Source organism: Lathamus discolor, chromosome 1, assembly GCF_037157495.1.
Source record: "Lathamus discolor isolate bLatDis1 chromosome 1, bLatDis1.hap1, whole genome shotgun sequence".
Classification (NCBI taxonomy): Eukaryota; Metazoa; Chordata; class Aves; order Psittaciformes; family Psittacidae; genus Lathamus; species Lathamus discolor.
The window spans coordinates 126,310,756-126,323,416 of NC_088884.1; the positions used below are offsets into that span (position 1 = coordinate 126,310,756).

A 12,661-nucleotide genomic window follows, 5' to 3' on the forward strand; every position below is an offset into this window, starting at 1 on the left:
ACCTTTGCAGTCACTATCAAAGTAAAAGTAAATAACATGAGGATTAAAGGTCAAATTGGAATGGTGGAGGTGTTAAGAAAATGTAAGGTGTTTTTCTTTTCTGTCTTGTAAGTGTGTCTTTCTTCTGAGTTTAATAGAAAAATCTATTCTGTAGGAAGAATTAATTAGTTTAAAGCCAAGCCCATCAATGTTGCTGCTGCTTCTCATCACTTCAGATGTGCAATTACCCTGGAACCATCAATGAGTGTGTCCAAATCTAATGACCTTCCCATACATATACATTTGAGGTTATAATATTGATCATGCAAATACACAAATTTCAGTACAATCTTTTTCAAAAGGTATGTTGTTTAGAAATAAGCAACATTCTGATGTATTTGCATGTTCTGAGTGTTACTACTTTTTACCCTTACCCTTTGAAAGTTGTAGTCTGAAGTGTGGCATTCTTTTTCTTGGGTTTTTTGTAGTATTTTGGAGGGTTGTGTGTTATATTAGGGTTTTATGGTGATGGAGAACTTATTCATTTTTAAAATCATACTTACTGGGAGTTTGTAGCATTTTACAAATGTACTTTGAAGAATAGCATAATAAGTACACGTATACTAGTTGCACTTGTTCTAGTCCAGGAAGCATCACTGTTGGCAAACAGCTGCCAGCAGTAGCTGGTGGGTTTGCTAGGTGACTTTCTTAATTTGACAGCTTTCTTTTACCTACAGATAAGCAAAAGAATTTTTACTTAATTCTGTTGCTGCAGTGGATTATTCCCCCTTTCACCCCCCAAAATGTTAGAATATATGCTTGGACTTTTCTGTCACTAGGTAATGAGTACTGTTTTCTCCAGAACTTCTCATTCTTGCAAAGTGACTGTCCATTTTCCAAGGGGTATATCTGTTCTACCAGCAAACAGCTTATTAAAAAGCTTCAAAAAGTATTATTTTTGCAAATAGCTTCTCATTCAATTTGTTGTTGCCATATCTTAGGAAGAACTGTCTGAATTACAAATTTAAATCTAATTTTTTAAGAAAACATCCAAAAACATGGTCGCTTATTCACAACTACGTAACAGCTTATATTTTGCAAATACAACTGTAGTAGCTGTGAGCATTTTCTTATATCTTTGGAACACTTTGTCAGTGTGGTAGCTGTACAATGAGCTAGTAAATATTGATTTGTAAGTGACATTTATAAAGTGTGTTGTGATTTAACCCCAACCAGCAACTAAGTTACATGCAGCTGCTCACTCGCTTTCCCCCCTACCCCAGCCTCTGGTGGGATGGGGCAAATCTGAAAAAAGATAAACCCATGGGTTAAGATAAGAACAGTTTAATAATTGAAACAAACCAAAGTAAAATATACTACTACTGTTAATAATAATTGTAATGAAAAGGAGAAAGAGGAATAAACCCAAGAAAAGCAAGTGATGTATAGTACAATTGCTCACCACCTGCTGACCAATACCCAGCTCAACCCGGGCAATGATCAGTCCATTCCGGGTACTTCCTTCTGTTTCTATACGCGGCATAATGTGCTGTGGTATGGAATACCCCTGTGGCTAGTTTGGGTCAGGTGTCCTGTCTGTGCTTCCTTCTGGCTTTCTTGTGCCCTTCCTCACTGGCAGAGCATGTGAGATTGAGAAGTGCTTGATGGGGATAATTGCTACATAGCAACAACTAAAACATCAATGTGTTATTGGCATTATTCTCAGAGTAAAGCCAAAACACAGCACTGTACCAGCTACTAGGGAAAAAAATTAACTCTATCCCAGCCAAAACCAAGATAAGTGGAAATGCAAATTAAGCTGCAAATATGTGTAAATCAACATTATAACCTACAGCAGTAATTGTTATGCATAGTTATTCTTTCTGATACGCATCAAAGATACCGACCCTTTTTTTAAACCTAGAAGTTGCAGGTCTTACTTTTACACCATCATCTCTCTTTTTCTTTTCTTTTTTTTTTTTTTTTTCTGTTTTTGTGTGTTTATCACAAGGTTGACATTTCTGCTTGTAGGCATACCCTTATCTGGGTGCAGAATGAGAAATCTTTCAGTTACTTTGTCCCCAGAGCTGAAAATGCCACGGTGTATTAACAGCAGCGAAATGTGTCCCTTTCCCCCCCTTTTTCAACAAAACATGAAAGATGAAATCCTATCAGTTCCATTAACCTGAATGTTAGTTTTGAAATATTCTCAGCTATCAGGAGAAACTGAATTGCAAGGCCATTATTTATTTTTAAAAATGGGGTGTTTTGCACAAATATGTAAACAACTCAATACTGAAAACAGTAAGGCTAAGCACTGATATTACATAGATGCCATTCCATTAAAATGCTGAAGGTGCAGTGCTTTCCTTTGAAAAATGAAAGGTTGTTTACATTTTCTTGTTTGTATCAGTCTGCATTTTGAAAATCATGTGTCGGTTTATCTCCATATCTAATAGCAGCAATTATTTTGGATACCTAGCTGTGAAGTTGGGGTTGTATTTGTGGATGTTGTTCTTTCACATGCTATAAGCACGCATCACCCAGGATAATACTGAATTGTTGTCTATAGAGTTTCTCTTGTGGTAGACTGTTTTTACAGTTCTTTTTTTATACTATGGACAAAAAAAGAAATAATTACAGACTTTCTTTTGTTTCAGATTATGTTTCAGAATTCTTTCTGATAAGAGGTTTTGTTTTCTGGAAGTAATGTCATAGAAGATGTGTCCTCTGTCATTTTGCAAGATAAAGTTTTCAGTGAAGGAAAAGAATTTAATTCAAACCAGTGATTTGTTATTTTTGTTCATTCCACTTAAATTTGGTCACTGTTCAGATGTATTGCATATCATAAGCAATATAAATATTTTAAATGAACTAGTTATTGTTATATGAAAGTACCACTTGATTACACTGCTGGATTTCATGCCAGAAACCATGATGGTTGAATGGCCCACAGTATATGCCAACTCAGACTTTTCAGTATGCTTATACAATTATTTTCTTGTCTCTCCAGCTGTAAGCACAAGGTGTACTTGGAAAAGCTACCAAATACTAGCATAATTATCCCATTTCATAACGAAGGCTGGACTTCACTCCTGCGAACAATACACAGTATTATCAACCGCACTCCAGATAGCCTGATAGCAGAAATCATTCTTGTGGATGACTTCAGTGACAGAGGTAAGGCCCAACTGGTTTTGCTTTAAATTGAATTTTGTAATGTGCTGTAGTCCGTGTAAGGGAAGAAAAAAAGTGAAAAGTCTGCCTGCTGGACTGCTTGCTTTGAGGTACTGCTTGATTGTTATCTGGGATAAATGTGTACAAGTGTCTTTTGTTTTACTTTGCATGAATATTGAAATTCATGTCAAAGAGAAGAGACTGTGAACTGTTCATTGGGCCTTATTAATACAGTATTTTGAAACTATATTATTTCTGAAATACTTTAAGTTTTAGTGTTTTGTCATCTCTTCCTTAGGCTTCACTTTGATGCAGCAAACCTATTAACTTTTGTCCATTTGGGATGCAACTTGTTAGATTTTAATCCTGGAATTTTATTGAGTTAGAGAGCTTCATATACTAGTGTAAAGTAGCCATGCAGAGAAATGAGACTGTTCTGAATGGAATGTGAAAAACTGCTTAAGAAAAGTTAATCAAAGTTTACATTATCTATATATAGTAAAGGTAAGAAAACTGCAATCACTTAAAGACTTCTATCATTAGTTCTAGAATGCAACACAAGGAATGAATGCCCTAAGTTCCTTAAGTGAAATTTAACAATTCCTCAGGTAAATTAATCCATAACAATGATACGGAACTGGGAAATAGGTTTTATTTCAAATTTCAGTGTGTCTTTTATGACTTCAAGAATGAAGAGCTTTCACTTCTCGGTGTATGGGGTTTCTTGGTTGTTTCTGTTGAAATATTAGTTGCTAGTGTGTATGTAGCCCTTGTTCTCAGCAGATTGATAGAAAACGAAAGAGAGTATTGTCTTCTTTGCTAATGTTTTAGGTAGAATCTTTTTCTCAGCTAGCAACTTAACAGGATCAGATTTCTGACTACTAGTGTGAGAAGTCCCTGGGTGACCGAGAGGGAGCACTGCAGTGAAATCATTTTTATAAGATTTTAAGCTTGATATTTCAGGGGTTAGAAAGATTAATGCTGCACACATCTATCTTACCCTCTCATATTTGCTGGTTTAGTGGCAAAGTGTCCTTTGACGAACTGCCTCTCTATCTGTAATGCAATTGAATTGAAATTGTAAAGTGAGTACAGTTCTGGCTATTCTATGTTTATAAAAATATAGACCATGGATGAAAGTTTTCAAAACAAGAACTGTGAAGTACCACAACAATTTTCCTGCAGGCTAACAATTCTCTAGTAATAAACAACTTATGGGGAAGCCTGTAAGTTTGTTTTATGAGGTGTCTGACAAGTAAAAATGCTTTTTATATTGAGAGCACTGCTATTGAGGCTATGTTTGTTCAATATGGTGATACTGTAGCATTTTTTTACTGAAGATCATACTGATTACTGTTGATATATTTTTAAATGTGTTAATGCTTTAGAAAGCGTATCTACTCTCCAGTTACTAGAAAAAGAATTAGTGCCAGTAAGCAGGGAACATTTTAACTTCTGTTAGGGAGTAAATATTGCCTGTAATACTAATTCCTTAAATCTCCATCATGTAAAAATCTCCATCATCTTAATTTCCAGTTATATAAGCCTATATAACTTTTCAATTGAACAGTTTTCAGCTGGATGAAGTGGTTCATATAGCATGCAAATGCTTAACATAAATGTCTGGTTTGAAAATCTGAAAGAAATTTACTAAAAAGACTTGTATGGAGCTGGGTCTGGAACCATTGAACCATTATGAAGATTTACTTATCTGGATTTCAGTATTATTAAAATAAAGATAAGAAATGCATTTTTGAATGCTTGACTGTTTTGAATTTAAGCATATTTGGTAGCATATTTGCTCTCGTATGTTTGGGGAAGAGCAAACACACAAGAAACATGTATTGGCATCTCTACTCTGAATTCAGTACCTCTGAATTTCAAGTTGGGTGAATCATTTTGGCACATCTGAATTGGATTTTATTCTTGTATTTTAGAGATCCTCTAAATTGTACATAACTGAGGCTGTATCATTTTCTTGTACTCTTCTTAATTTTTCATGAAGTAGCCATAATACAGTTGGGTTATTTTATGTTGAAAGAATGCTGACTGATATCTCTCCCTCTCCCAGTTCACACAATTATCTTTTTTCAGAGTGATTAAATAGATGCCTATTTTACTGTTATTAATCCTTCACCCTTTAGTTGCTTTATCCTAGATTGATGAGCTCAATAAAGCACTGTGAAAGACACTGAGGACAGATTAGATAAAAAATTAAATATGTGTGTTTAGTTGTTGTCAAAACTGATAGAAACATTGCAAGCAAATTTTACTGCAGTGTTGAAGCAGTACAGTGATTAGTAATAAATCTCTATCCCTTTTTCTCATTTTATAATTTCTCCATGAAGTTTAATGTGTCACATAGCTGACAAATGGCAATTACTTTCTTTTGTCAAACCAGTTATGTACCATTTAAGTGATATTGTGTATGCTTTACTTGTTCCAAAACTTCTTGTGAAAAGAACAGAGTTTTCTGATAGGAACCTAAATATCCGTACGTAGTTGAAAGTGAAAATGGGATATTTCAACAGCACTGTTATTTTTTAAAAGTAGTGGTCAAATGGCAAATGTTTTTCTCTAGGATGTTCTACTAATCAAACTTTTAATTTTTACAAAAGTCTAAGAAGTTGTTATGAAAAGCCAGTCCCTCTTGGAAATAGAGTAGATGACAAAAAGTACAAACTTGAAAGCTGTGTGGAAGATGGCTAAAAATGCTGGAGCTTTTTAGTTTTCTTAAGTATTGCAAATATAAATACTGAAATGCACATAAAGAACATTTGATAACAGATGATGAAAATGTTTTAGTGCACAGCCAGGTATGCAGCAGTTTGCTGATTTGTCTGCAAAATTACTTGAGTGCCTTCATTTTATTCATATTTACTTCTTCAAATTTGTGATCAAAACCAAAAGGTTTAGATAGTTCATGCATAATATTCACCATAAATTATGAAGTTTAGATGTTATAAAAGGACAGCTGCACCTTCGAAATATCTATATAATGCAGATTAGAGACTTGGTATTAAGAGGGAGGCAAGCAAATGTTATGAAATTTCAAAGTGCAGTATTCAGTTATGGATAAATTTAATACAAAAAGCCCTACATGTATATAAGAAATCATCTGTGACAGAAATCAGCGTAGATTTGAATATAGGTACCCAAAGTTGCAAAATATCTATATTCATGTAGTTTGTAGAGAGTTTATATACTTAAAATTAAGAAGGAATGGAAGGGAGAAAATTGATCAAATTAATGGACCTCTTTGTTTCAACAAAAGTAACATTTTTGATTTACATTGTAAACACAAATGGCTGAATCATGGTGTACTGGCAAGATGAACGGAAACTGAATCTAGAATTTATTAACATGCAAGAAAGAAATATGTTGTCACTTAACAAGTTCTATAAAGAAGTAAGTATTAGGCTTCAACTTAGTTTGCCTTAGAAAACTGTTGGTAAGGGAACTGGCTATGCTGTGTTCTGGCAGACACTTTACATTTCCCAGCTGATTTAAGAATCAGGTCTTGTAGAGGCTAGAGACTTCCACTCTATACTCAGAATGTAGAGCACTCAGTTCTATATTCAAGTTCTGTAGCTTTTTCACAAAAAAAAAAAACGAGTAATGATATACATACCTTTGCAATCTAAGGTATGCTGAATATTTATGACTTTGTGATGGTTTTGCATAGTAATTCCAATACCTGGTTCATGCAAGCCCTGTATTCCTAACTGTGTAAGTTAAAGTTCTAGCAGTTTCTGTAATGTCACCTGCTGTGGACATTGAACATATTTATGTTGGAGGTACCTCCATATATCTGTGTCAGGTATCTCTGCAGTGGCTTTGTGTGCAGCTCTGGTATTGTAAGCCTGCTTTCTGGGAAAATGAGACTTGTGGAAAATGGGGGGTTTGAGAGGTTTGTTGTTTGTTTGGGGTTTTTTTCTAGTATGAGAGGATTTTGAAATGGGGGCAGGGTGCTGGTTTGCAGGGTTATATTTATGGATGCGGTGCTTATTGTTGACATAGTTTGCTCTGAAGTTACAGTCTGTTGGCAGACAGATCCCTGAAAACATGACAAAAAGCAGGATATGGGCAACTTTCAGAGAAAAGGGCAAAATAATAAAAGAAGCAAGTTTTCATTGGTCATGTTCTGGAGCAGCTTGCAAATACAAGGAATGCTAAAAATTCTAATGTTTTAAAAGTTTGGGGAACATAGATTCACATGATTAGTTAGAGTTCATGCATGTTGCTAAAACATGATACATTTGTACATGAAACTTCACTCCTTTTGTGTTTAAATGACTTTTTTAGCATAGTCAGGCCTGTGTGCTGTTATTAACACATCATGTGCCCTTACCAAGTATTTTTACCCCTACAGTTCTCTAACTGGTGCAGCAGCTATTAAAATTAAAAATAAGCAATGCCACAGCCAAGAGTTTTTTAGTTTGAGAAAGTCAATCAGATTTGCCAGAAATAACAGAATGAAATTGGTGAACTAGATAGCCAACACCTTTCTGCAGGACAGAACTAGTTCCTGTCACTGGCAATGAACTGGTGTTTTGATGGAAAATGAGAAACTGGGAACTTTTTTTTCATGTTGATAAGCCAGTCTCTACTCATTTTGTCATCTGTTATTCTGTCTCTGTCCCCTTGCCTAGCTCTGTTTTATGTGCTACTACTCATTTGAGAGTATGATACTGTTCAATATCGGGTACCATATGCTTTGTGCCACACCTCTGAATAGCCCAGATTAATTATGTGCAAGTCAGTCTGCAAAAGCAATCTGTAACTCCTTGATTGGAGCTCAGTTTAGTCAGTAACTGAACTCCAGTTCCAGTTATCTGCTGTGAATGTGGAGGAAGATCAGATCTATGGCCCAGTTGCCCTGATAGCCTGCTAAACTTTTTTTTTTTTTTCCCTAAAAAGGTGGTCTGAGTTGTGTTGGTTTTTTTTTTTTTTAACTGTATTTCTGAAAATTATGTCATATTATACAGTAGGGTATAAGAGAGTTTACACTAAAGGCAAAGGAGCTCTATCAGGGTACAGATTGCACAACTTCCCACTTCAGAGATACATGCTATTTGTTGCATGAAGATCGAGTTGCTCGTATTTTGCTTGCAGACAGCTAGTTTATGTAACATGTCACTTGTGATTCCAATTTATGGATGTTTGCTTCAGATTATGGCTGGGTATAACTTTTCTGATGAAATGAAAGTGAAGGTTATATTGTATGAATGACTATCTTGTCATAGGAAACTTCTGCTGTAGACAGTTATTCTCTGATATGGTGAAAGCTCACATCTCCAAAAATTGTCATTGTTGTCAAAATATGCAACATTTTAAAGAAGAAAATTGAAAAAGGATGTTATAATATTGTGAAAGTCAACTTCTACCAAAGAAAGCACTTATAATTCTGTCCCTTAAGTTTAGGAACCTGTTTTTCAAAATAGTATATAATCATAGAATTGTAGAATAATTGAATTGGAAGGGACCTTAAAGATCATCCAGTTCTGCCCTCCACCACAGGCAGGGACACCTTCCACTAGACAAGGTTACTCAAAGCCCGTCCAACCTGGCCTTCAACAATTCCAGGGAAGGGGCAGCCACAGCCTCTCTGGGCAGCCCTTTCCAGTGGCTCACTACCTTCACAGTAAAGAACTTCTTCCTTCGAAACCTCCCCCTCCTTCAGTTTAAAGCCATTCCCCCTTATCCTATCATTGCATGCCCTTGTAAAAAGTCCTTCTCCAACATTCTTGTAGTAATTGTCTTGTAGTCTTGTAATTACTCATTGACTTTCCTTTTAAGGTGAGCTCTTTAAAGTTACACAAGTGATTTATTTCATCTTAAATATTTATAATTCTCAACCTTTACATACCAGAGACTACTCATGAACTTGGGTGTCTGCCCATCCCTGAAAATTAACCACCCTTCTCCTCAAAAACCATGTGCCTTTAAGGTATTGGGGCACTAAACAGAACACTTCAGTGTCCATGCTGAACATATCCAAAGGAGTACGCGGGCATAGTTCATTAGTGCTCTTCCTGGAGATACAGTAGGACAAGTAATGGGGCATTATTAAGTGTTAATGGGAAAGTGTCTGGGATTGCCTCCTGGTGCTGTGTACAGCCAAAGTGACAGCAGCTGGGAAGACGTTCTCTAACATGCCTTTCTTTTGAATAGAAATGGTGTAGCTAAAAGGTATTTGGTAGGAACAGAAGTCAGAACTTGGAGAAGAAATACTGGAAGCCAGAGAGAAGACCTAGCTACCATTAGTGGTGTGTGTGGAGGCAACAGTGGTGGCAAATGAAGGAGCTAAGGACTGTACTTGCTCTTGATGGCAAGTTGACAGCTGCCTAACTGTGTATGGCTTCTCAGAAAGCTGAGAAACAAGCTTTTATAAATATAGAAAAATAATTCTATGCAAGTGATTTTATGGCAGTATCTTCTGACAAATCACTGGTGAGCAGTATTATTTTGTTTTGTTGTGGTTCTCCATGCTGTGATGATATGGGACATTGAGCATGTTGAGCATTGTTTATGTAATTACAGTACCCCTCTTTGGCAGAAAGGCGGGGGGGGGAGGAACCAACCAAAAACCTACACACACGTGCTCAAAAAAAAAACCCACCACAGTGGGAGGAGAAAGGTGGAAGGAGGAGCATCTCTGCTTCTACAGGTATTACTGTACTGAAAAGGGAGGTTCCAAGTGAAAGTACCCAGCTGTTGCTGAGTAAGGTTAATGAGATGGGGAGAAATGCTGTGTTTATGAGAATAGACTGCTTTTGGAACCGAGGCTAGCTGGACAGTCTCTCTGGTATTATGCTGTACAGCATGAATATCTATCGTAGGAGACCTGTGCCAGTGCAACTTTCTGTTACCTGCTTAAGTTAACACCTGGTTGGAAGTTCATAAATAAAAGGTGATTTCAAAAGTTTTTTCTATACAGTAGCATAGATCGAACAAGTACTGAGAGTTAAAAAGGAATAGAATAAAGGTGCACAGAAATCTGTCGCCTTGACTTACTGAGTACTAAACTGAAATAATTCAGTTGAAAAATTCAGGCTAATTCTGTTCTAGCTTTTATAGTTGAAAACAATCTATTAGTGCTGTAGTACGTGTACAACAATATTTACACCACACCATTTAAGTTAAGCTGACTTCAATATACATGGGTCCTCTGGAGAATACTAATTATGTGGCACAGACTAGAGACATCAGCTCCATTTTGGAACAGCTGAGAAAGAAAAATACTAAGCAGTGAACATTGATTTTGAAGTGCACTTATTCTAAAAGACATCTCTGTGCATCTCTGAATGACATGCATCATCTTTTTCATCGCTATTTTGTGTCACATTGGCAAGAACTTTGAGAAATAACCAGTTATTCATATCCCAACAACAAAATCCAAGTGTGGTGTTATAACTTTCTGAAGCGAACTCCTGGGTATTGCTAACAAAAAGAAATGTCAGGAAATAGGAAAATAAAGGCTAATAAAAGTCCTTGGATAAGACTTGGTACTTGGCTTAGCTCTGAAATATTTTAAATGGTCTTTTTATTTTTTATTAAGAACAAGCTGTGAGTGTCTGCATAGAACTGTAATGAAAACAGTGATTAAACAAGCATATGCTTTTGTAAGTGGAATTTTATTATTTATACCCTCTGAGACAGGGAGGCACAAAATGAAATACAAACCTTTGTAAATAAGTAGAATCAGTTCTAAGTAACATTAAGTTTGATGGGTTTGTAACAGTAGCCATGGAAAATAACTGAGGTACATGTTTCACAGAAATAAAAAACTAGAGTGCAGCTAGACAACATAATGAGACTCCTTGTATAAGATAAACTGTTGTAGTTGCAGTAGTTTTAGGTCCTACAACCTTAGTACAAAAAAAGTGTAAGAAAAACAGGATAGAAAAACAGGACGTGTAGATAAAGAGTATCTGAAACTAGCAGGTGTCCAGGATGGGTTGCAGCTAAACTAACTGATAAGTAGAAGGACAAGATGATTATGTCTGCAGTGTTACCAAACCAATTAAGTTGGTGTAAGCATTATCTACTACCCGTGCTTCAAAGACTGACAGAAGTGATGAAGACTGTTGGAAGAATTAACGACCCCCCAAAGACCACTACCACGTTGCTGTGAGCATGTGAAAATGGGTGTGGAATTATGTGAAGTGGTTCTTGGATGGTTAATGAATATGTATGATGTTTAGTGAACATGCATGTTAAGCAACAATATAACCACCGTCTGTTTGAGGTTCCGTTGAGACACGCTAGGAGGAGCTATCCCCCGTGTCTCCTGACGCTGCAATAAAGAATACCTGCTTGTCAACTTAAACTTTGTTGGCGGGTTCCTGGAGATTTCTCCAAATCACCTCCCCAAAACCCCTCCTAGGTTTATCTAGAACACGTCTCTGCCAGAGAAGTTTGTGGTGAGAAGCATTGCTAAATCGGTAGGGAGTGGTTCACTGAAGTAAACTTCCAATCAGTGAAAGTGCTAGGCCATGTCTTGCCATCTTTTTTTTAAAGTCTTGCCATCTTTTAAACTGGAGACTGGAGAACTTGGAAGTGACTTGCAAGGAGCAGTCTGTACCTGCATTGTAAAATATGCTTTCTGTGAAGGATTAAGAATATAGACTTGTCTTGCCACAGCAGTCTGTTTTTTCCATTCCTGTCTCCTTGAAGTAACTGTCTTTGTGGTTTATCATGGACAGAAGGGAGATTGCTGAGAACAAGAGGCAATACTGTATCTGTTAGAGCAGCCCAGTTTTTGTCTCTTTACCTGGGAAGGATTAACAAGCTGTTAGTAATAAGGATGTTTAGTGACCCTATCAATTACAGCATGATTCTTGCAGTAGGCACAATATCTAGAAAGAGGACTTGCAAGTGAATTGGTGTCATCTGAAAGTCACACCTGATGCTGACGCACCCTAGGTGTTCGAAAGCTGTAAACCTGAGAAAGCTAACATTGCTATCTTGGAAAGTTTTGTCAAGTTAAGTGTTTAACTGCAGTGTTAGCTGTACCTGGAACATATATCCTTAGCAGCTGAGAGTTATTGCTGCAGTTAAGTAATTAGACAAAGGTAAAGATAGATGTTTTCTACTCCCTAGAGAATCTGTGGTGGTTTCACCCCTGCTTACTGTAACATCCTGGAACCCAGAGTGATAACAAACTTCAGCTGCACTATTTATATCACCGATAGGGTAAGGAAACCTTTACAGGGGCAGAGTTTAATGCAACAAAATTTTGATGTTGACCTTAACATTAGGTTATTGCTGCTTCATGTGCAACATCAGAAAAAAATTGAAACTGGCTCTCATTCAAAGTTAAAAGTTAAACCTTTCTTATTTGAAGTTAATAAAATAATTCATCACTATATTTAAATAAAAAAGAAAAAGCTGAATGGAAAATGAAACATTCTATTTCAAGATGTGTCTGTGTTGACTAGAGATCTAACTAAACACAGGATCTACATTTTCATACTTTGGAAATTGAGCAATAAAATGCCTC

General features: G+C 36.3%; 1 protein-coding gene across 3 annotated transcripts in view; it reads left to right on the forward strand.

The window, feature by feature from the left end:
• The window catches only part of GALNTL6 (polypeptide N-acetylgalactosaminyltransferase like 6), a 463,438-nt gene that overhangs the window by 197,938 nt on the left and 252,839 nt on the right, over window positions 1–12,661 (forward strand). For all 3 annotated transcript variants that reach the window (XM_065665243.1, XM_065665244.1, XM_065665245.1), the window contains one exon: window positions 2,993–3,159. In XM_065665243.1, the coding sequence (XP_065521315.1) occupies window positions 2,993–3,159 (167 nt within the window). The remainder of the gene's footprint in view (window positions 1–2,992; window positions 3,160–12,661) is intronic.